The 24,971-nt window shown below is 46.3% G+C and overlaps 1 protein-coding gene across 1 annotated transcript in view; it reads left to right on the forward strand.

Moving 5' to 3' along the window:
* LOC126252257 (uncharacterized) overlaps positions 1–24,971 on the forward strand; it is a 163,688-nt gene that overhangs the window by 43,092 nt on the left and 95,625 nt on the right. Inside the window, exons 3-5 of the mRNA XM_049953130.1 lie at positions 4,202–4,353; positions 11,532–11,783; positions 20,912–21,217. Of these exons, the coding sequence (XP_049809087.1) occupies positions 4,202–4,353; positions 11,532–11,783; positions 20,912–21,217 (710 nt within the window). The remainder of the gene's footprint in view (positions 1–4,201; positions 4,354–11,531; positions 11,784–20,911; positions 21,218–24,971) is intronic.

Consider the following 24,971-nt stretch of genomic DNA (forward strand, 5'->3'; position numbering starts at 1 on the left):
TCTGAAAAACTAATCACTTGCATATCACAGCATCTTCTTCCTGTCGGTTAAATTTCGCGTCTGTAGCACGTCATGTTCGTGGTGTAGCAATTTTAATGGCCAGTAGTGTATTAGTACATCGTAGTGACGGATGTGGTATTGCGTCGTTCTCTTGTAACTGTCAAACAAAGTATGTACGGCATTTTTCTTCTACAATCTCTCGCAGAATGGTGCGGGATTCGCCCATTATTGGTCTCGTTATTTTTTATTATGATTTTGACTTACTTCGATTAATCTGTGTGTTTTGTTTTAAAATATGAGGTCTTCAGTACCAGCAAAATGAGCTTTCTGAATTGATGAAAAGTTGCTGAAAATAACTGGCTAATACGGAATATATTGGCACTAAATTTTACAAAATAATGAAACACAGATATGTACCCAGAAACCGAGACGTTTCAGGACTAGGCGCTGGTGCCATTCAAGGAAAAAATGACTCAAATGCCAATGAATTTCAGTACTTATTTTTTTTACCTTAGGAATTCGATTTCTTACAGCCATGCCAGTGTTTCCAAATGCTATTGTGGTTTGTAAAAGCATGTACACCCACACTTTCAGCAGTACATTTGTATATTATATTACATGATTTATTATTTTTCTGTATTTTCAGTCTCCTTACGTTTTACCATTACTTTATAGTACATATATAACAGATCGTTCTTCACTGTTGCTTAAATAATTACAAAATATGTGTGGGTGAATTCCTAAGGGGACCCAACTGCTGAGGTCATCGGTCCCTAGACTTACACACTACTAAAACTAACCTATGCTAAGAACAATACACACACCCGTGCCCGAGGAGGACTCGAACCTCCGGCGGAAAGGGCATCCCAATCCGTGACACAGCGCCTTAAAGCGCGTGTCTTAAATAATTACAAAGGGCGACTTTTTGATGTGCAGACATTTACTATACTAAAAACGCTCTACCACTATTTTGTTTGGGCTATAATTAACGTCAAAGTTTCTTGGTTGCAAACCACCTGTGGACAGAACAGACAAATATGTGCCAGGCCACAGAAGAGGCACGCGCGAAATTCGCATACGAGGAGAGGTACAACGATGCTAGACAAGACTGCAGTAACCACTATGTTTCCGGAGTCATTATCATATTTCTCTTCCGTTTCATTTATTTTCAGACCCCCGTGGTTCTTTTAGAGAATGCAGTTCCATAATATTTTATAACATAATCATTTTACGTATGAATTATGTAATTTTATGTTGTTCTGAGTTATTGTGAGCTATTTAGAAGTTGTGATACTTTCACAAACATTGATTCTACATTATCACTATGTCGTTCGATTTTCTGTTCACATGGAAACGTCGCCTTCTATATTTTTTGTCGAAATGCGAAACCAGTTCCTAACGAGAACAATGTGTGTGGTGTCTGTTCTTTCAGACATGCCCGAAAAAACAAACACCATTCTGATGCTGCCGCCACTATGCATCACGACACAAAGAAATTAAAGTCATTAGCTGCCATTGGGCGTTGATGTATATCAGTGGCGTAAGTTGAAAATTTGTGCCTGAGCGGGATTCGCACCCAGGTCTCCTGCTTTGTATACAGATGCGCTGACCAGTATGCCATCTGGAAAATGTGGTCACGACAACCGCATAGACTGCCCTGGCAGCTAGTAGTGTGTGGTATAAGTTGAAAATTTGGGTTCGATGGGAGGCGTGCTAGGTTATTGCGTGCAGCTATGGCGACCACTGTGTCTGGATGGCCTAGTCGTCAGTATATCTGCATAGTAAGCAGGAGACTCAGGTTCGAAACCCAGTCTGGAATATTTTATCAATTTGTCTCGTTGATATAAATCAGTGCCCACTGGCAGCTAACGTCTTTAATTCCTTTGTTTCTTAATACAGCAATTACTATATTTAACAAGTCAGATAAGACATAAGTGAACCACAGATCTATCCATAATGCACGAAATGTTTGCTAAAAGTTATCATCAGCCACATAGAAAAGGTATAATAGATTTTAATCAAGCTAAAGTACCCTTCAGCTTTAGCAGTGAATAAAGCACAATAGGCCATTCTCACACCATGACACATATATATGGATGGATGGGTGGATGTTGGTATATATGTACGTTTCACTCTACACCTAAATAACTGTATGGATTTCAACCATACTTGGTTCATATGCTGCTTACTGTCTGGAAAGAAGTGCTCTGGAGGTAAGGACGCCTACCTCCCATAGGGGCTTGGAGAGGGAGGTTGAATAAATAGTTCTTCAATATTGTTAAGAATCCAGAGAACCGCATGTCCAATTGGATTTCCCGCAGAACCGGTGTGCTGTGAGGGTAGTATCGCAGTGCGTTACAGGTGGTACACAAGAAGTCGTTCACAGCTCTGTGGAGACAGGAAGGAAGAATAAGGATATTGAGATAGGGGATGTGGAGGAGGATAGAGGGGATGGAGGAGATGAATAGATAGAGCAGAAGGAGATGGACAGAGCATGGAGAGGAGGATATGGACAGAGGGAGAGGAGGAGGGAATGGACAGAAATAGAGGGAACAGGAGGTGGATAGGGAGGGTGGAAGAGACTGACAGAGAAAGGGGGGAGAAAGAGACAGGTAGAAAGAGGAGAAGGAGGCGATGGACGGAGAGAGGGGGAAGGGGAGATGGACGGAGAGAGGTGGAAGTACGAGACAGATAGAGGCATTATGGAGGAGGAGGTGGAAGAGAAGACTGGAATAAATAAATACCTTGGCAACGCTGGCTTTCTCAGGTAGTAAATATATAAATAACTGCTGACTCAAAACATTACTAGTATTTTGGTCGCAGCAGTCCTGCATGACTTGGATTCGATAAGTTCTTGGTATGATTCCAGAAGTATGTGACATCAGATGCCATTGCACAGGTCACTCGATTCTCGTACATTCTCAGCCTGTGGGCAATACCTGGCGACTGCAGTGTCCCTCATGTGAGCCATCAGGTTCATCTCAGACGAATTTGGTGGTCAAGACGTCATCAGTTTACTGTCATCCTCGTCATACCATTGCAGCGCGATTCCGGCCTTGTGATATGCTATCCTGATGGAACATGCCACTGCTGTCGGAAAAGGCGTCAAGCATGAAGTGATACAGGTGTGCCGCAATAATGTTTACATGGAGCACAGCCGTCTTGGCTATTTCGATTGCTACCATAGGTGCCATGGAAGACCACGTGAATATCACCCAACAGCCTGTGATTGTGGTACAGTGAATACTCCGAACAGCCATTCGCTTGGGTAACGGAGTATCTGGACTCGAGAATCGATCTGTTGTAACAAGGAAAGTGATTCATCCGACTAAACGACACGTTTCCAGTGATTCACAGTGCAGTCTCGATGATCGCGTCCCCAATGTAACTGTAAAAATGGTTCAAATGGCTCTGAGCACTATGGGACTCAACTGCTGAGGTTATTAGTCCCCTAGAACTTAGAACTAGTTAAACCTAACTAACCTAAGGACATCACAAACATCCATGCCCGAGGCAGGATTCGAACCTGCGACCGTAGCGGTCTTGCGGTTCCAGACTGCAGCGCCTTTAACCGCACGGCCACTTCGGCCGGCTGTAACTGTAACTGATGATGTCTATGGGTGAACATAGAAACACATACAGTTCATGAGCTACAGAGGCAAGGTTCAACAATGCACGCTGAACGGTGTTTAGCCACAAACACCTATGGAACACTTATTACATTTTTTGCTATTTTTAATTATTTTATAATGAATTGTCGACTTTGTTGGAATACAGTGGTCCAGTCAAGTAATGTGATGAAAGTAACTGATTATGTGATTTGACACTGGTAAAGTAATACATGTAAGACCGAAAATTTTTGGGCATAGAGTTATGTGTTCTTTATTTCAATAAAATGGTTCATTTTATTGTTTCTTTTTCCCAACAATATCAACGAACGTTTGATTTATTAATACCAATTATGGTATATTTAATTACTCTTAAAATACTAATTTGTTTTAGTGGATGGCATTCCAACCGACCTTGTTGTTAGCGTCCTTCCAACTCACCGTGTGGCCAGAAGGTTGGGTACAGCCACGCGCTCTTCAGACGCGACGAGTAGCCGCGGGAGTCACAACTTGCCGCGCGCGTGGTGACGGGTAGTGCCGTCACAAGATCTTTCACTGGAAGGAGTGCTAACAGGTGTCGGCGGTGCCCGCAGAGCTGCGTGCCGAGGCGCCGCCCAGCCCGTCGGCGCTGGCCCTGTACGAGCACCTGTCGCTGCCGGTGCCACTACCCTCCGCCGCGCACCTGGGGCTCGCCACCGGCCTGCTGCTGGCGCTCTTCTTCAACGCGCGCCGAGACGCCTTCAAGGTCGGTGCGCTGTCCACAATGCGGGACATTAAAATTGCTACACCAAGAACAAATGCAGATGATAAACGGGTAGTCATTGGACAAATATATTATACTAGAACTGACATGTGATTACATTTCCACGCAATTTTGCAGCATAGATCCTGAGAAATCCGTACCCAGAACAACCACCTCTGGCCGTAATAACAGCCTTGATACGCCTGGGCATAAAGAAAGGCCCGTACAGGACCTGCAACATGCGGTCGTGCATTATCCTGCTTAAATGTAGGGTTTCGCAGAGATGGAATGAATGGTAGAGCCACGCCTCGTAACACATCTGAAATGTAACGTCCCCTGTTCAAAGTGCCGAAGAGGCTACCGAGACGTGTAACCAATGGCACACCGTACAATCACGCCGGGTGATACGTCTGTATGGCGATGACGAATACACGCTTCCAATGTGCGTTCGCCGCGATGTCGCCAAACACGGATGCGACCAACATGATGTTGTAAACAGTACGTGGATTCATCCGAAAAAATGACATTTTGCCATTCGTGCACCCAGGTTCGTGGTTGAGTACACCATCGCAGGCGCTCCTGTCTGTGATGCAGCGTCAAGGGGAACCGCAGCCATGGTCTCCGAGCTGATAGTCCAAGCTGCTGCAAACGTCGTCGAACTGTTCGTGCAGATGGTTGTTGTCTTGCAAATGTCCCCATCTGTTCACTCAGGGATCGAGACGTGGCTGCACGATCCGTTACAGCCATGCGGATAAGATGCCTGTCATCTCGACTGCTAGTGATACGAGGCCGTTGGGATCCAGCACGGCGTTCCGTATTAACCCCCTTAACCCACCGATTCCATATTCTGCTACCAGTCATTGGATCCCGACCAACGCGAGCAGCAACTGCTGTTTGTGTATGAGAAACCGGTTGGAAAGTTTCCTCATGTCAGGACGTTGTAGGTGTCGCCGCCGGCGCCAACCTTGTGTGAATGCTCTGAAAAGCTAATCATTTGCATACACCGCAGCTTCTTCCTGTCGGTTAAATTTCGCGTCTGTAGCACGTCATCTTCGTGGTGTAGCAGTTTTAATGGCCAGTGGTGTAGTTTTGAGGAAATCAGTTGTCCTTTTCTAAGTGTTTTGTTTTTCTGTCCCGGTTTGCGGCAAAGGAAAAACGTTACGCAAAACTGTACTGTCTAATGTTTCAAGTAACTTCAAGTGTGTCCTGGCAATTGTGTTGGGACTTTTGCTCAAAAATGGTTCAAATGGCTCTGAGCACTATGGGACTTAACGGACATCACACAACACCCAGTCATCACGAGGCAGAGAAAATACCTGACCCCGCCGGGAATCGAACCCGGGAACCCGGGCGCGGGAAGCGAGAAACGTGGGACCTTTGCTGTTCGTGTTGCACACACTAAAAGAAAGACGCATCGCGAAGGGCGGAAATTGGTAGACGCAAGTACATGCAAAGACAAACAAATGATTACAATTTCAGAAAAACTGGATGATTTATTCAAGAGAAAGAGTTCCACAAAATGAGCAAGTCAATAACATAAGCAGTTGTTCGGCTCGGTATTGATTGGTAAAGTTGTTGGATGCCCTCCTGAAGGACATCGTGACAATTTCTGTCCAATTAGCGCTTTAGAGCGTTAAAACCGCAAGATGCTTGGAGAGCCCTGTGAAACACCTGCGCTAGCAGGACAGAGCGGATTAGGTTGTGGAAAGGGGCCAAAATGAGTTCCTGTCAGCTGCACTCAACATACAAACTTTATTTATCAACACACAGTATTAGAATAAGGATGCAAAACACTTAAAACTTTAATCGACCTCGCTTGATTAACTTTAGATCGGCTGCAGGCCACCCTCAAGATCCAAGACACAAGGCCTAAGCAAGAAATTGAATTATAAGGTTATTCTGGATGTTTCACCCAAAAATATTTTCTAAATCTTCAATCTAAAAAGGCTGAAGGTCTTATCAGTTTAATTTTAATGGAACTTAGTGCGAGGCTGCATATTGAGCAATAAGGAGAGTTACAATCAAAAGGCAGAAGGCCTTATCTTAAAAACATTTCACGCAAAAGAGCAAAACAAGAACATTAATTTAAGAAATATTAAAACTCGGCTGAAGGCCGCACGTCAACCAAATAAGTAAAACCCAGAAAGTGAAATTACTAAGTAGCACACAAGGAACGGCGCTCAGAAGTTTGCAAGGGTCGGCCTGTGATTGTAACACTAACGCGCGTTTAGATGAGACAGGCAGCCTGTACGGTGACTTCTTAATCTGAAGGCAACCCAACCGACAGACAGGCGACCGACCAATCTATCAATCAGTTCTGCTCGATGACGATGATGTTTGGTTTGTGGGGCGCTCAACCGCGCGGTTATCAGCGCTCAGTCCAGTCTCGCCACGTTCACGAATGGTGATGAAATGATGAGAAAAACACAAACGCCCCCAGTTCTGCTCGACGCAACCAGCAAAACGACCACAACGACACAAAGAATATTGGCGCCCACAAAGACCAACAACACATCAGCTGCGCTGAACAGCAACAACACAACGAGGAAAATACACCACCGAAAATTACGTCAACGACCAGCGCAGGTAACCGGAACATCAACGGCCAAAAGGTAGAAAGTACCGCTGCTCAACTTCAATAACACGGAATAAATTAAATTATGTTAAACTCCACAGGAATAAGGTTGGAATCTTGGCCAACTTAAATACACACACGTTGTTGCTCGCAGGAATATCCCAAGGCGACAAGTAGGATCAAACGAAGAAATGCAAAGAGTTGAGGTTCGATAGTAGGTTAGGTGAGGACTGAACTTTCGTGTCCAAGATCGGTGGGCGAAAGACTTCGTAGCACTCGCAAGCAGCAACCGCGCGTGCACGCCACCAGCGGCTCCGAGCCGACTCCGCGCGATGGGGACTTCCTTGCTGCTCCACGCCAACCGACCGACTGCGCAGGCTCGGAAACGGTGAAAGGACCAAATATACACTCCTGGAAATTGAAATAAGAACACCGTGAATTCATTGTCCCAGGAAGGGGAAACTTTATTGACACATTCCTGGGGTCAGATACATCACATGATCACACTGACAGAACCACAGGCACATAGACACAGGCAACAGAGCATGCACAATGTCAGCACTAGTACAGTATATCCACCTTTCACAGCAATGCAGGTTGCTATTCTCCCATGGAGACGATCGTAGAGATGCTGGATGTAGTCCTGTGGAACGGCTTGCCATGCCATTTCCACCTGGCGCCTCAGTTGGACCAGCGTTCGTGCTGGACGTGCAGACCGCGTGAGACGACGCTTCATCCAGTCCCAAACATGCTCAATGGGGGACAGATCCGGAGATCTTGCTGGCCAGGGTAGTTGACTTACACCTTCTAGAGCACGTTGGGTGGCACGGGATACATGCGGACGTGCATTGTCCTGTTGGAACAGCACGTTCCCTTGCCGGTCTAGGAATGGTAGAAAGATGGGTTCGATGACGGTTTGGATGTACCGTGCACTATTCAGTGTCCCCTCGACGATCACCAGTGGTGTACGGCCAGTGTAGGAGATCGCTCCCCACACCATGATGCCGGGTGTTGGCCCTGTGTGCCTCGGTCGTATGCAGTCCTGATTGTGGCGCTCACCTGCACGGCGCCAAACACGCATACGACCATCATTGGCACCAAGGCAGAAGCGACTCTCATCGCTGGAGACGACACGTCTCCATTCGTCCCTCCATTCACGCCTGTCGCGACACCACTGGAGGCGGGCTGCACGATGTTGGGGCGTGAGCGGAAGACGGCCTAACGGTGTGCGGGACCGTAGCCCAGCTTCATGGAGACGGTTGCGAATGGTCCTCGCCGATACCCCAGGAGCAACAGTGTCCCTAATTTGCTGGGGAGTGGCGGTGCGGTCCCCTACGGCACTGCGTAGTATCCTACGGTCTTGGCGTGCATCCGTGCGTCGCTGCGGTCCGGTCCCAGGTCGACGGGCACGTGCACCTTCCGCCGACCACTGGCGACAACATCGATGTACTGTGGAGACCTCACGCCCCACGTGTTGAGCAATTCGGCGGTACGTCCACCCGGCCTCCCGCATGCCCACTATACGCCCTCGCTCAAAGTCCGTCAACTGCACATACGGTTCACGTCCACGCTGTCGCGGCATGCTACCAGTGTTAAAGACTGCGATGGAGCTCCGTATGCCACGGCAAACTGGCTGACACTGACGGCGGCGGTGCACAAATGCTGCGCAGCTAGCGCCATTCGACGGCCAACACCGCGGGTCCTGGTGTGTCCGCTGTGCCGTGCGTGTGATCATTGCTTGTACAGCCCTCTCGCAGTGTCCGGAGCAAGTATGGTGGGTCTGACACACCGGTGTCAATGTGTTCTTTTTTCCATTTCCAGGAGTGTATGTCGGCCGATGAGACGTCCCGCTCCAATCTCTCTCCGTCGGACAGTTCATGTGTGTGGCCAGCGGTGGGCGAGCACTGGCTGTCTGCGCTGACCGGCGCTCCGTCCCCGTTTTCCCTGCTGCTGCGTCCCGACTGCACTGCTGGTCTCTCCCGAACTGACTGCCAGACACACAACGACCCAGAAATACTACCGGTCACTCCAGAGATGGTACGACAGTGGACTTATCGATACGGACAAGTCAGGCAGGAAGTTAATGACGCCGCTAAATCGAACAAGAAAACGAGGCGACAGTACCGTAATAGAAGATGACAAACAATAAATGGCATGAGCACGAGCCATGCACGGCTCACGCTGCCCATAACGCTCAAAACTTTCTCAATAGAGGAGAGGTCCGGCGACGTTGCTGGCCAAGTTAGGGTTTGGCACGCACGAAGACTAGCAGTAGAAACTTTCGTCGTGTGCGGACAGTCATTATCTTGCCGAAATCTAAGCACAGCATGGCTTGCCATGAGAGGCACCAAAACGGGACGTAGACTATCGTCGACATACCGCTGTGCGGTAAATACGCTGCGGATGACAACCAAAGGGGTCCTGCTAGCAAAGGAATGGCACCCCAGAATATCACTCCTCGTTATCAGGCTGCATGGCGAGCGACAGTCAAGTTGGTGTCCTATCGCTGAACGTGGCGTCTCCAGGCAAGTCTTCGGCCTGGAGTATCAATGACTGTAGTAGAATTGTCTTCAGTGATGAGTTCCTCTTCGAACTGCGCTCCGAATACCGGCGAAGACGCCCAAGACGCTTCGATGTGTTGTCGAACGTTCTGTTTTTCCATGTCAACGTATGGCAGAAAACGTTGGACAGTATATTGAACATGTACTTCGCCAGTCTCACGGCACTTAAAAACCGATTTTTATGCGGTTGCTGGGCCAAGGACAGTTAAAAACTGATTTTCCCCATCCGATGTTGTACACTACTGGCCATTAAAATTGCTACACCACGAAGATGACGCGAAATTTAACCGTCAGGAAGAAGATGCTGTGATATGCAAATGATTAGCTTTTCAAAGCATTTACACAAGGTTGGCGCCGATGGCGACACTTACAACGTGCTGACATGAGGAAAGTTTCCAACCGATTTCTCATACACAAACAGCAGTTGACCGGCGTTGACTGGTGAAACGTTGTTGTGATGCCTCGTGTAAGGAGGAGAAATGCGTAGCATCACGTTTCCGACTTTGATAAATGTCGGATTGTAGCCTATAGCGATTCCGGTTTATGGTATCGCGACATTGCTGCTCGCGTTGCTCGAGATCCAATGACTGTTAGCAGAATATGGAATCGGTGGGCTCAGGAGGGGGGTAATACGGTACGCCCTGCTGGATCCCAACGGCCTCGTATCACTAGCAGTCGAGATGACAGGCATCTTATCCGCATAGCTGTAACGGATCGTGCAGCCACGTCTCGATCCCTGAGTCAACAGATGTGGACGTTTGCAAGACAACAACCATCTGCACGAACAGTTCGACGACGTTTGCAGCAGCTTGGACTATCAGCTCGGAGACCATGGCTGCGGTTAGCCTTAACGCTGCACCACAGACAGGAGCGCCTGCGATGGTGTACTCGACGAACCTGGGTGTAAAAATGCCAAAACGTCATTTTTTCAGATGATTACATGTCTGGGTCACCTCTCGTTCACATTGACGGCACTTTGACCAGTGGACGTAACAGTTCAGATGCGTTACAACCCTTCGCTCTACCCTTCATTCGATCCCTGCAAAACCCCACATTTCAGTAGGATAATGCACGACCGCGTGTTGCAGATCCTGTACCAACCTTTCTGGATACAGAAAATGTGCGACTGCTGCACTGGCCAGCACATTCACCAGATCTCTCACCAACTGAAAACGTCTGGTCAATGGTGGCCGAGCAACTGGCTCGTCACAATACGCTGATGAACTGTGGTATCGTGTTGAAGCTTCATGGGCAGCTGTACCTGTACACGCCATCCAAGCTCTGTTTGACTCAATGCCCAGGCGTATCAAGGCCGTTATTACGGCTAGAGGTGATTGTTCTGGATACTGATTTCTCAGGATCTATGCACCCAAATTGCATGAAAATGTACTCACATCTCAGCTCTAGTGTAATATGTTTGTGCAATGAATACCCGTTTATCATCCGCATTTCGTCTTGGTGTAGCAATTTTAATGGCCAGTAGCGTATAGTGTTGTGTTGGTGGACGGGCTTATCTAACTGACAGTGCAACAACTTTTGACTGCCGAACTCACGCAGTCAGGCATCTTGAACAGTACGGATGGTGTAATGTGCAACTCAAATCATAGATGTCGTATTGTGATTCATCTGTCAGTTGTACCTAACCCCTTTGACGTTAAGGCCCCTATAGCGCCGTCTTTTCTTTTTTTTTTTCTCCGTGATTAATAATATGCTATTCAAATTTGACGTGATTCCGAGGCGTGATTGTTTTTCTACAGATTTTTGAAATTGGAACATTAATTATGGACATTCTGTGTATACATGATCAAGACTCGTACTTGTCCTGTTTATCACCATAATATTTCTGTGTATGCTCGATAAAGGGTTAAGGGACAATCCATCCTTGAAAAACATCACTAACTCTTTCTTCTGCTCATTTGCTTCTAATGGGTCCTGAAAGCTGTGGAAGTAGCAGTATTGATAAGTAACGTAACTGGTGTGCAGCTGGTTGCCTATGCGACGCCTGTCGTGGTGTGTACATGAGCTGCGGGCGCGGGTGCCGGCAGGAGCGGAAGCGCGCGGAGGCGTGGGCGGTGCGGGTGGCGTGCAGCGCGGCGTGGGTGGCGGGGGCGGCGGCGGCGCTGCCGGGGGCGGCGGCGCTGGTGGCGGCGTGCGCGCTCTACCGCCGCCTGGCGGCCGCCGTGCTCGCCTGCACCACCGGCCGAGACTTCGCAGGGCTGCTCGCCGGGCCCGACGCCGTCTGGGCCGTCGAGGACGACGCCGCGCGCTCCGTCATCAACGTGCTCGCCACGCTGCAGGTACCATGCGGACAGGCGCCGCGCGTGCAGTAACCAGGCTTACGTAATCACACAAAAACTGTCTGAACAGTGGTTAGCACACTGGACTCGCATTCGGGAGGACGACGGTTCAAACCAACGTCCTGCCATCCTGCTTTAAGTTTTCCGTGGTTTCCCTAAATCGTTTCAGGCAAATGCCGGGATGGTTCCTTTTAAAGGGCGCGGCCGACTTCCTTCGCCATCCTTCCCTAATCCGATGGGACCGATGACCTCGCTGTTTGGTCCCCTCCTACAAACCAACTATCTCCAGAATGAGATTTTCACTCTGCAGCGGAGTGTGCGCTGATATGAAACTTCCTGAGAGATTAAAACTCTGTGCTGGACCGAGACTCGAACTCGGGACCTTTGCCTTTCGATGGCAAGTGCTCTACCAACTGAGCTACCCAAGCACGACTCACGACCCGTCCTCACAGCTTCAATTCTGCCAGTACCTTATCTCCTACCATGCACGTTCGCAGAAGAGCTTTTGTGAAGTTTGTAGGGCAAAGGTCCCGAGTTCGAGTCTCGGTCCGCACACAGTTTTAATCTGTCAGGAAGTTTCAAACCAACTATCTGTTTGCCGATGACACTGTAATTCTGTCAGAGACAGCAAAGGACTTGGAAGAGCAGTTGAACGGAATGGAGTGTGTAAGCGTAGACTTCCGCGGCCGTTGTCTTCTTCAATAAAATTCTTCAGGGTATCAGACCGCATCGTCATGATTTAAAATGCGCATTTTAAATCATGACGATGCGGTCTGATACCCTGAAGAATTTTATTGGAGGAATGGAGTGTGTCTGGAAATGAGAATATAAGATGAACATCAACAAAAGCAAAAAGAGGATAATGGAGTGTAGTCGAATTAAGTCGGGTGATGCTGAGGAAATTAGATTAGGAAATGAGACACTTAAAGTAGTAAAGGAATTTTGCTATTTGGGGAGCAAAATAACTGATGATGGTCGAAGTAGAGAGGATATAAAATGTAGACTGGCAATGGCAAGGAAAGCGTTTCTGAAGAAGAGAAATTTGTTAATATTAGGTATTGATTTAAGTGTCAGGAAGTCGTTTCTGAAAGTATTTGTATGGAGTGTAGCCATGTATGGAACATGGACGATAAATAGTTTGGACAAAAAGAGAATATAAGCTTTTGAAATGTGGTGCTACAGAAGAATGCTGGAGATTAGATGGGTAGATCACATAACTAATTAGGAGGTATTGAATAGGATTGGGGAGAAGAGAGATTTGTGGCACTACTTTACTAGAAAGAGGTGTCGGTTGGTAGGACATGTTCTGAGGCATCAAGCGATCAGTAATTTAGTATTGGAGTGCAGCGTGGAGGGTAAAAATCGTAGAGGGAGACCAAGAGATGAATACACTAAGCAGATTCAGAAGGATGTAGGTTGCAGTAAGTACTGGATGACGAAGAAACTTGCACAGGATAGAGTAGCATGGAGAGCTTCATCAAACCAGTCTCTGGACTGAAGACCACAACAGCAACAACGACATCTGTTCAAAAGTACCCAAACACGTATTACTGGACAGATATACGCCGTGTGTACACCCTTTACCTTATGAGTGCTTGAACCCTCCTAGCGACTTTTTTGATGTGGTGTCCGAATGTCTGTGAAGGAATGGCAGCAAATTCTTCTTGAAGAGTTTCGACGCTGGGGTTTGGAGCGAAGTTGACTTTGTAACTCATCCGTCACTACATCATCATAGTCATCAGTGTCCTGCCCTAGGACAGGTCTTAACATGTAGCTCTCCATGCAGTCATTTCACTGGCTAACCTCTTAGTTTTCTTATGTTTCTTATCCTTACATTATCCACCACTTGGTATCTTCACCCTCTTCTTCTTCTTCCTCTGCTATTCACCTTTCCTTCTATAGCTTCCTTCAATAAACAATCTCCTCTAATCCAGTGTCCAATGAAATACAATTGGCTCAAATGGCTCTAAGCCCTAGGGGCCTTAACATCTGAGCTCATCATTCCCCTAGACTTAGAACTACTTAAACATAACTAACTTAAGGACATCACACATATCCATGCCCGAGGCAGGATTCGAACCTGCGACCGTAGCAGCAGTGCTACAATGCAGTTGTGTTTCCTCTTTCTCTTTACCTTTAAAATTTCTCTCTCCACTTCTCTCAACATCTCCTCATTTCTCATTTTGTCTACCCATTTTACCCCTTCCATCCTCTAAAATGTTTCCATTCTTCTTTCTCCCTCTTTCCTCAGTGTCCATGTCCCAGCTCCGTATAACGCCATGCTCCATATATAGCAGTTCGCCAGTGTCTTCCTTGCGTCTCTGTCCATGCACCCACATAGAACCCTCATCTTCTTATTAAACGCTTTCTTGGCAATTGCTATCCGTGCTTTCATCTACTTATTTCATTTCATATCGTCTGTAATAATGCTTCCCAGAAGTCTGAAAGCACCAAGTAGTTCTGTATCTTCCTGTCCTAACTTTATAGTTGTTCTTAATTTTCTTGCACTTATCAACATACGTTTTGTCTTTTCCTTACTAATTCTCATTCCGAACACCTCACATGTCTTATTTAATTCTTTCCACATTCCAGTCATAGTTGTTTCGCTCTCTTCCAGTAATACCATATCATCCGCAAATCGAATACATCCTATCCTCCTACCACAACCCCACTCCTCTATCTTGTTTCAAATATTTCTGATCGGTATACTCCAAATATATGTTAAACGGTACAGAGAAGGGACAGTAGCCGTGCCTCACTCCCCTTCCAGCTGTGTTTTCCTCTGTCATCTCATTCCCAATCTGTACTCGTATTTGCTGCTCTAAGTATAGGTTCTTTTTTATCAGTCTTCTACCCTCCAGTCGCCACCATTCTTTAGACTGTCCACTATTTAATTCCACTGTATCAAAGGCTTTCTGCAAGTCAATGAAAACAGCATAAACTTCTCTTCCGCTTTCATCGTCTCTCACCTATAATTCGCAGCTGTCGTATTGCACCTCTTGTTCCTTTCCCTCTTCTAAGTCCCTACTACGCCTTTGCAATACTTTCTTTCCAGTATTTCGTGAAGTCTTTTGTTTATCACCCTTAATAAATATTTTGCTGCATGAGAAATCGAACTTATACTTCTGAAATCCTTATCTCAGAGGTCGGGAGTCTGCGCAAGCTTATCCATTGACGAATGTTACAGTCCACAAAGCACTGCCTCGCAGCTGCTGCTTTACTACAGGGACCATGACTTGAAAAAATTTCTAGTTGGTCTGATGAATGGCAACTAGCTCTACATGTAGAAAAATGTAAGTTAATGCAAGACAAACCCATAATGTATTAGTAAGGTGCTGCATGGCACAGTGACGTCGTTTAAATACCTAGGTGTAACGTTGCGAAGCAAATATAAAATGGAATGAGCATGTAAGGACTTTAGTGGGGAAGCCAAATGATGGACTTCAGTTTATTGGGAGAATTTTAGGAAAGTTTAGTTCATAGTTCATCTGCAGAGACTGCACATATGAAACTAGTGCGACCCATAGTTGAGTACTGTTCTAGTGTTTGGGATCTGCATCAGGTATGATTAAAGGAAGACGATGAAGCAATTCAGAGGCTGCTATATTTGTTACCAGTAGGGTCGAATAACACTCATGTACTACGGAGAAGCTTTGGGACCTCAAATGGGAATTGCTGTGGAGAAGGTGACATTCTTTCCGAGGAACACCACTGTGGAAATTTCGAGAGCCGACATTTGAAGCTGACTGCAGAACTATTCTACTGCTACCAACGTACATTTTTCGTAAGGACCATGATGATAAGATTAGAGAGATAGGGGCTCGTTCGGAGCCATATAGACAGTCGCCTCTCCCTCACTCTATTTGTGAGTGAAACAGGAAAGAAAATGACTAGTAGTAGACAGGGCACCTCCCGCCACGCACCATACGGCTTGCGGGGTATGCATGTTGATGTAGATGTAGCTCTACAAATAACTTTGAAACCGAGACTGTATGTTTATATAGCTATGCAGAAGAAGTTGATTGGTCAAGTCACAACAGCAGCCAAAGGAAGTACGTGCCACCACCCGCAGTCCTCTTGACCGCAAGTTCAATATCTTGCTTAAAAGCTAAATGCTGCTTTATTTACTAATAGAACAGTATCTGAAATACGTGACAGTACAACAGGAAAAGTAATTTACAGCTTCATTCACTTATAACGTATAGTATTATTTTTTGAGGCCACTCTTCTGATTCAAAAAGTGTATTTTTGGCTCATAAACGGGTGGTTCGAGCAATATGTGGTGTAATTTCTCAAACCTCTTTTCGACCCCTCTTCAGCAGTTTGAGAATTCTGACACTGGCTTCTCAATACATATTTTCTTTAATGCCGTTTGTTGTTAACAATATCAGTGTATTCCCAAGAGCTAGCAGCTTTCACTCAGTTAATACTAGGGAGAAATCCAATCTGCATTTAAAACTTAGGTCCTTGACTCTTGTGTGGAAAGGCGAGAGGTATTCTGCTGCATCTATTTCGAATAAGCTGCCACAAGAGTTCAAATCTTAGTATTAATCAAGCACTTTCAAGTCCAAACAGATGAGTTTCCTCGTGGCTCACTCCTGTTCTGTAGAGGAACTTCTGGAAAAATTAAAAAAAAATTAAGCTAATTCCAGTGTTACGTTGTTGGTTACGTTTGTTTAAATTTATGGCTTGTAGTCTACATAGGATTCATACATGTTTCATTTTATCTGTTATTACTCTTATGTTCCATTATCGGGGAGACTTGCTCTTCAATTTGGTCCTACGAATCGACATATGCAGTGGTGTCCAAAATTAAAGCAACAAACGAACGGAAATATTGCCAGGTTGCGTTAACTGTGCCACAAAACTGTATAAATAGATGATAGTAAAGTGGAAACGATTTAAAGATTACAGAACGTGTGCATAACTGTAGACAAAAATGTTCTTCGTTTTTTTTCCAACTTAATGGATTTGCACAGACATTCTGAGAGGTGGTTACTCCACTCCGCATAGGGCGTGACCACCTATGGCACCAATACAGGCCTGACAACGAAGGGACATGCTGTGAAGGATGTCGTCAATCTCGTGCTGAGGCAATACCGCCCAATCTCCCTGCAGAGCTGCTCGCAAGTGTTGGAGAGTGGTTGGTGGATGCTGACGTGATGCAACCCGTCTCCCTGGTGCATCCCAGACATCCTCTATGGGATTCAAAGCGGGAGAGCGGACTGGTCACGCCATGCGTGCAATATCTTCCGTTTCCAAAGAAACATCAACCACCCGTACTCTATGATGTCGAGCATTATCGTCCATCAGTACGATGTCTGAGCCCACAGCACCTCGCAACAACCGTGCATGAGATCCCAAGATCTCACGGTACCCGGTAGCAGCTACTCCTTGCTGATTCTACCGTAGAATTTCATGAAGAGCTGTTCTAGTGGTCAACATAAACCCTGCCCACACCATTAGGGATGTTCCTCGATATCGATCTCTTTTCACAATATTTTGGTTTCGAAATCGTATTCCGCGTGCTCTCCAGATGCAAATCCTTCGAGAATCACTCTCCAGACCAAATCTGAACTCATCTGTGAAAAGAACGTTGGCCTGCGCTCCGACCGTCGAGGCATGTTGAGGGCTCCACTCCATACGCTCCTTTCTGTGAAGACACGCCAGAGGTAAAAAAGACAGCAGGTCTCCAACAAAAAAGGCCACTCTGCTGAAGCTTTCTATACACCGTTTGCCTCGATACAATACGTGGAGGAGATGCTGCGAGGTCAGATGCCAGTTGCCGTGCAGTACTAAGGCGGTACCGTCGTGTCCTTACAGCCAACTAACGGTCCCCCCCCCCCTTTCTGATGTCACACGTGGTCGGTCTTGTCCTGGTCTCTGGGTACAGTTTCGATCTCTATAAACTGTCGCCACATCCTGGAAACAGCAGAACGATTCACATTAAACCATCGGGCCACGTCAGTTTGCGACTCTCCTGCTTCCATTCTTCCTACGGCCCTCCTTAGCAGAAGCGTCTACTCGGTGCCGTTCTGCACCCTGTGTGACTGTGGTCACAGCTTTTATGAATGCGACGCTACGCTGCAAACACTACCCTGCTTGATGGCTGTCCTGACGTCGTTAATGGCGTGGTTATCCGTTCATCGGAACGCCATCTCCGTGCAGAACAGAATCGTAACGATATTGTTGACAGTCTGTATGATTATATCCTGAATTAGACCTAGCGGTTTGTTGATTTAACCCTTAACTCGCGAGGTCACCTTCCTGTAACTTATACCACGAGGTGGAGTCTCTGGGACCTCTATTGTTGTTGATGTTGTTGTGGTCTTCAGTCCTGAGACGGGTTGATGCAGCTCTCCATGCTATTCTATCCTGTGCAAGCTTCTTCATCTCCCAGTACCTATTGCAACCTACATCCTTCTGAATCTGCTTAGTGTATTCATCTCTTGGTCTCCCTCTACGATTTTTACCCTCCACGCTGCCCTCCAATACTAAATTGGTGATCCCTCGGTGTCTCAGAACATGTCCTACCAACCGATCCCTTCTTCTAGTCAAGTTGTGCCACAAACTTCTCTTCTCCCCAATCCTATTCATTACCTCCTCATTAGTTACGTGATCTACCCACCTTATCTTCAGCATTCTTCTGTAGCACCACATTTCGAAAGCTTCTATTCTCTTCTTGTCCAAACTATTTATCGTCCATGTTTCACTTCCATACATGGCTACACTCCATACAAATACTTTCAGAAATGACTTCCTGACACTTAAATCTATACTCGATGTTAACAAATTTCTCTTCTTCAGAAACGATTTCCTTGCCATTGCCAGTCTACATTTTATATCCTCTCTACTTCGACCATCATCGGTTATTTTACTCCCTAAATAGCAAAACTCCTTTACTACTTTAAGTGTCTCATTTCCTAATCCAATCCCCTCAGCATCACCCGATTTAATTCGACTACATTCCATTATCCTCGTTTTGCTTTTGTTGATGTTCATCTTATATCCTCCTTTCAAGACACTGTCCATTCCATTCAACTGCTCTTCCAAGTTCTTTGCTGTCTCTGACAGAATTACAATGTCATCGGCGAACCTCTATTAAACCTCTATTAAACCGAGATTTAAGGCAAAAAATTTTAATTTATGCTAAATAACATATATTTTTACAATTATTTGAGTGTTATTTAAATACAAGACTTTGTCTACTTGGGAAGCAGACTAACATCAGATGGTCGTAGTAGGAAAGATGTAATAAGTAGAATAAATCAGGCAAAGACTGCATTCTATAAAAGGAAAGGACTCCTCACATCAAATATGATAAGTCTGTCGTTAAGGAAGCGGTTAATAAAGACCTTTGTTGGGAGTGTGCTTCTCTACGGCAGCGAAATCTGGACACTTAGAGAGGACGAAAGAAGAAGGATTGAAGGATTCGAAATGTGGTGTCTGCGAAGGATGTTAAAAATTCCATGGACGGCCAGGATGACAAATGAAGAAGTCCTGCAGAGAGCGGAGGAAGTTCCAGTTCTTTGGAAGACGGTCAAGAAGAGGAGAGATATATGGATGGGACACATTCTGAGACATGAAAGTCTTCTCCATACTATAACGGAAGGCCTTGTGGAGGGCAAAAGGGCGAGAGGCAGACCTAGAAGAAAGTACATAAGCCAGATAATGCAGGACCTAGGATGCGGAAGTTTCACGGAATTGAAGAGGCTGGCCGACAATCGCACTGAATGGAGAGCTGCTGCAAATCAATCTTAGGATTGGCAACTTAAGAAGAGATTTAAATGCGTCTAGTTTATTTTATTGCACGAAACAAAGCCTGTAGTATTTTACAATTTATGACAGAAAAGCACATAATGTTGTGTGGTTCTTTTAAATAGTACACATAAATAGACTGTCAGAGTACTGAATTTTACAGTCTGCAAAATTATACAATCTCTGTAGCAAATAATTTCCAACTAAAACCAAATTTCAGGGTTTGAATTTGCGCATAAAAATTCCACCCGATAGGTACAAAAAGAAAGTCTGTCAAATTCACAGTCATTGCTGGGAACTACATTTTCCTTATCAGCACTCGGAACACATTCGATTTTAACAGATATTTTATTATTTCATTGAAGAAACAGACAGATCCCCATCACAACTTTCCTGAAGTTCTTCCTCTGAGTGATACTCTTGTTAGATATTCAGAACTGTGTCGTCTTTTTCGTTTATTTCTTGATGTATATCACAGACACCTTCCTCCAAAGACCAACTAACAATTTCATCAAACTCGATAAAGATAAAAACGATACATTCGTGCCAAGACATTTTTACACTACTGGCCATTAAAATTGCTACACCACGAAGATCACGTACTACAGACGTGAAATTTAGCCGACAGGAAGAAGATGCTGTGATGTGCAAATGATTAGATTTTCAGAGCATTCACACAAGGTTGGCGCCGGTGGCGACACCTACAACGTGCTGACATGAGGAAAGTTTCCAACCGATTTCTCATACAAAAACAGCAGTTGACCGGCGTTGCCGGGCGAAACGTTGTTGTGATACCTCGTCTAAGGAGGAGAAATGCCTACCAACACGTTTCCGAGTTTGATAAAGGTCGGATTTTAGCCTATCACGATTGCGGTTTATAGTATGGCGACATTGCTGCTCGCGTTGGTCGAGATCCAATGACTGTTAGCAGAATATGGAATCGGTGGGTTCAGGAGGGTAATACGGAACGCCGTGCTGGATCCCATCGGCCTCGTATCACTAGCAGTAGAGATGATAGGCATCTTATTCGCATGGCTGTAACGGATCGTGCAGCCACGTCTCGATCCCTGAGTCAACAGATGGGAACGTTTGCAAAACGACAACCACCTGCACGAACAGTTCGACGACGTTTGCAGCAGCATCGACTATCAGCTCGGAGACCATGGCTGCGGTTATCCTTGACGCTGCATCACAGACACGAGCTTGGAAGTTTAAGGAGGGTAGTGGGAGTATAGAAGCATTCCTCCACAACTGGCCTTGGAAGCGAGTTTGAAAATTTTCGCGCGGTCCGAGAGACCACACCTCGTGAGTTTATGGTTAATTTCGGACACGAATGTAAAATAAAAAAATAATAAACTGTGTGTTTGCAGTTAGACAGAGAGACTGTTCACGCGGTGTGTGGGCAGGTGGAGGACGACGGCGTGGACGGGGCTCAGCTGCTGCGCCATCTGCGGTCGCTGCTGCTGGAGCGTCTGCAGAGCGGCGCGCTGCCCGAGAAGCTGCTGCTGCTGCGCCGCCACTCGCCGCTGGGCTACTTCTACTGGCAGCGACGGCCGCAGCCGCTGCGCCTCGACGCCGTCGTCCGCGAGCACGTCCGCTTCCTCGACGACGAAGACGACCTCGACGAGGACGCCGCCAGGTCAGTGGCGCGAGCGCAGAGCTTGCTGGAGCACCTGGCAAGCATTCTGCCGCAGGCTACCTGCGCTGCGGCCTAGGCAGCCCCACCAATGACAATTCAAATTAAAACAATGTCGTGTGACTAGGGCCTCCCGTCCGGTAGACCGTTCTCCAGGTGCAAGTCTTGGGATTTGACGCCACTTCGGCGACTTGCGCGTCGTTGGGGATGAAACGATGGTGATTAGGACAACACAACACCCAGTCCCTGAGCGGAGAAAATCTCGGACCCAGCCGAGAATCTAACGCGGGCCCTTAGGATTGACATTCTGTCGCGCTGACCACTCAGCTACCGGGGGCGGACTACATTTGAAATGAGAAACAGTTACGTTAACACTTTGGTGGGAGCCCTCTTGTAGATGACGTACGAGCATTTATTTTCCACAGCCTTATTTGGTTAAATTTTTTATTCTACAGCTGAAAAGTGTATAACATCATTCACCTCTCAAACGTTACACTCCTTTACGTCGTATTGCCGATACCTCTCAGTTAGAAACGCAGCGCTTCACTTGGTAGAATGTACATCTAAATCTACATAGGTACTCCGCAAGCCACCGTATGGTGCATGGCGGAGGGTATCCTGTACCACTACTGGTCACTTCCTTTCCAGTTCCACTCGCAAATCGAGCCATGGAAAAACGACTGTGTAGACACCCCCGCATGAGCCCTAATCTCTCGTATCTTATCTTCGTGGTCCTTACGTTCAATGTATGTTGGCGGCAGTAGAATCGTTCGGCAGTCAGCTTCAAATTCGAGTTCCCTAAATTTTCTCAATAGTGTTTCTTGAAAAGAACGTCGCCTTCCCTCCAGGGATTCCCATTTGAGTTCCCGAAGTATCTCCGCAACACGTGTTGTTCGAACCTACCAGTAACAAATCTAGCAGCCCGCCTCTGAATGCTTCGATGTCTTCCTTCAATCTGACATGGTGCGGATCCCAAACACTCGAGCAGTATTCAAGAATAGGTCGCACCAGTGTCCAGTGTCCTGTATGCGATCTCCTTTACAGGTGAACCACTGTGTCCTAAAATTCTCCCAACAGACCAAAGTCGACCATTCGTCTTCCATACCACAGTTCTCAGATGCTCTTTCCATCTCATATCGCTTTGGAACGCTACGCCCAGATGTTTAAACGACTTGACTGTGTCAAGCAGGAAACTAGGAATACTGTATCCGAACATTACAGATTTGACCTTCCTACTTATCCACATAAACTTACATTTTTCCACGTTTAGGGCTCGTTCCATTCATCACACAAACTGGAAATTGTGGCTACGTCGTCTTATATCTTCCTACAGTCACTCAACTTCGGCCCTTACCGTACACCACGACATCATCAGCAAACAACCGGAATTGCTGCCCACAGTGTACGCCAAATCATTTATGTATGTAGAGAACAACAGCGCTCCTATCACACTTCCCTTGAGCATTTCTCACGATACTCTTGTCTCTGAAAATCAAAGTCGAGGAAAACATAATTGATTCTAAGAAGTCTTCAAGCCACTCACATACCTGTGAACTTATTCCATATGCTCGTACCTTCGTTAACAGCCTGCAATGGGGCACCGTGTCACATGCTTTCCGGAAATCCAGAAATATGGAATCTGCCTGTTGCCTTTCATCCATAGTTCTCAGAAAAGGGCAGGCTGAGTTTCCCGTGAACGATGCTTTCTAAAACCATGATGATTTGTGGACAAAACTTTCCAGTATCAAGAAAGTGTATTATATTCGAAATGAGATTATGTTCAAGTGTTCTGCGGCAAACAGAATTTAGAGATTTTGATCTGTAATATATTGTAGTCATCTGCGCTTTCTTCCAGTCGCTTGGGACTTTGCGCTTCACGATAAATGCAAGCTAAATAAGAGGCCAATGCCGTAAAGCATTCTTTGTAAAATCGAACTGGGATACCATCCCGACCTGGTGATTTATTTGCTTTCAAATCCTTCAGCTGTTTCTCTACGGCAGGGATGCTTATTACTGTGTCGTCTGTACTGGAGTCTGTCCGGTGGTCGACTGACGGTATGTTTGTACGATTCTCCGGTGTGAACGATTTCCTGAACGTGAAATTTAAACTTCGGCTTTCGTTCTGCCATCTTCAATTGCCACGCCAACAAGGGACTGAATAGGGGCCTTCGACCGGCATAGCGATTTTACGTAAGACCAGAATTCTCTAGGGTTCTCTGCCAGATCTTTTGCTAATGTGTGACGGTTGTAGTTGTATGCTTCGCGCATACATCTTTTCACAGACGCACGAATCTCTACCAATCTTCGCTTGTCGTCATTTGGGCGTTCGCTTTTGAACTGAGAGTACAACAGCCTCTGCTTCCTCAGCATATGCCGAATTTCGTTATTTTAAACTTTTCCCATAATTCCTTTGCACCCATCTTACTGGAACTAACTGATGCCAGTTCACTCTCTAACTGGAATGCTGATAACTGCTTATCTGCTCTACGTAGTACAAACACTCTCCTAGCCTTCTTGACTGATTATTAACTTCCATAGTCATAGTTACTGTAATGGCATCATGATCGCTAATGCCCGTTTCTGTACTCACACCGTCGATAACGTTCGGCATATTTGTAGCTACAAGGTCTAACATATTTCCATTGCTTGTGGGCTGCCGAGCTAGATGCTCAAGACAGAGCAAATGTGCTAAAGTATTTCGCATGACTGTCTGTCTGTACCCCCCGCAATGAAGCCGTGACATTCCAATCTATACTCGGCAGGTTAAAGTCGCATCCAGCTAGTATTGCATGATCCGGGTGTTTACGCGCTATTGACTGTAGACTTTCTTTAAATGACTCTAGAACTGTCACGGCAGAATCGGGTCGCCGGAAGAAACATTCAACAATTAATTGGGTTACACCCACAACTGTTTTACGCTGCCATGTGACTTCACTGTCACACTCAACTTCGACCTCACTAGAGACAAGATTTTTGTCAACTCCTATGGCCTCTAATCAGTCTTTCAAATATACATTCTAGGACTCGCTAAATATCTCGGAGGTTTCCGCTTCGGGTTTGAGCCAGCTCTCGGTCCCAAGAATAATAAGAGCACGAGAACTTTCCTGGAGGGCACTAAATTCGGGAACTTTAAGACGAATACTGCGACAGTTTTCTGATAAAATTGTAACAGTCGAATTGTCTTTATTTTGGACAGCGTTTGACTTCCCTTGCTACACTGGCGGGTATTCATCAGAGCACCTCACACTACAGCCTAGCCTTAAAAAAGCCTCGTGTGCATTCTACAGGTACTCTGTTACCCGAGTAGTTGCTTCCATTGTGTAGTGCACCACTGGTCTGTCAAGCGAGAGTCCAACAAATCCCCGCACGATATAGCAGGTCTAGAATCTGAACCATCACAGACTCGACGAAGCCTTTGGTTGAGACCCTCCACTCGGCTCTAAACCAAAGGAGCCCGATCAACTCTGGGAACAATGCTGCAAACTGCGTGCTCTGCTCGCACCCCGCGCACGAGGCCAGCCGTCTCCATCACGTCCGCAAGCCACTTGCACGAACTGAGTATCGCCTCAGAACCCATGCAACAGGCGTCGTTGGTGCCGACGTGAGCCACAACAAGCAGGTGACTTCACCCTGCACGCTCGATAGCCACAGGCAAGACCGCCTCCACGTCTCGAATGAGACCCTACCTGCAGATATACCGGGTGCACATTGGCTTTCTTTCTAGCCCTGAATGCTATCTGCCTAATGGGGTTCATAACACACCTAACATTGGAGCTCCAAACAACTAGTAAATA

Source organism: Schistocerca nitens, chromosome 4 (assembly GCF_023898315.1).
Source record: "Schistocerca nitens isolate TAMUIC-IGC-003100 chromosome 4, iqSchNite1.1, whole genome shotgun sequence".
Lineage (NCBI taxonomy): Eukaryota > Metazoa > Arthropoda > Insecta > Orthoptera > Acrididae > Schistocerca > Schistocerca nitens.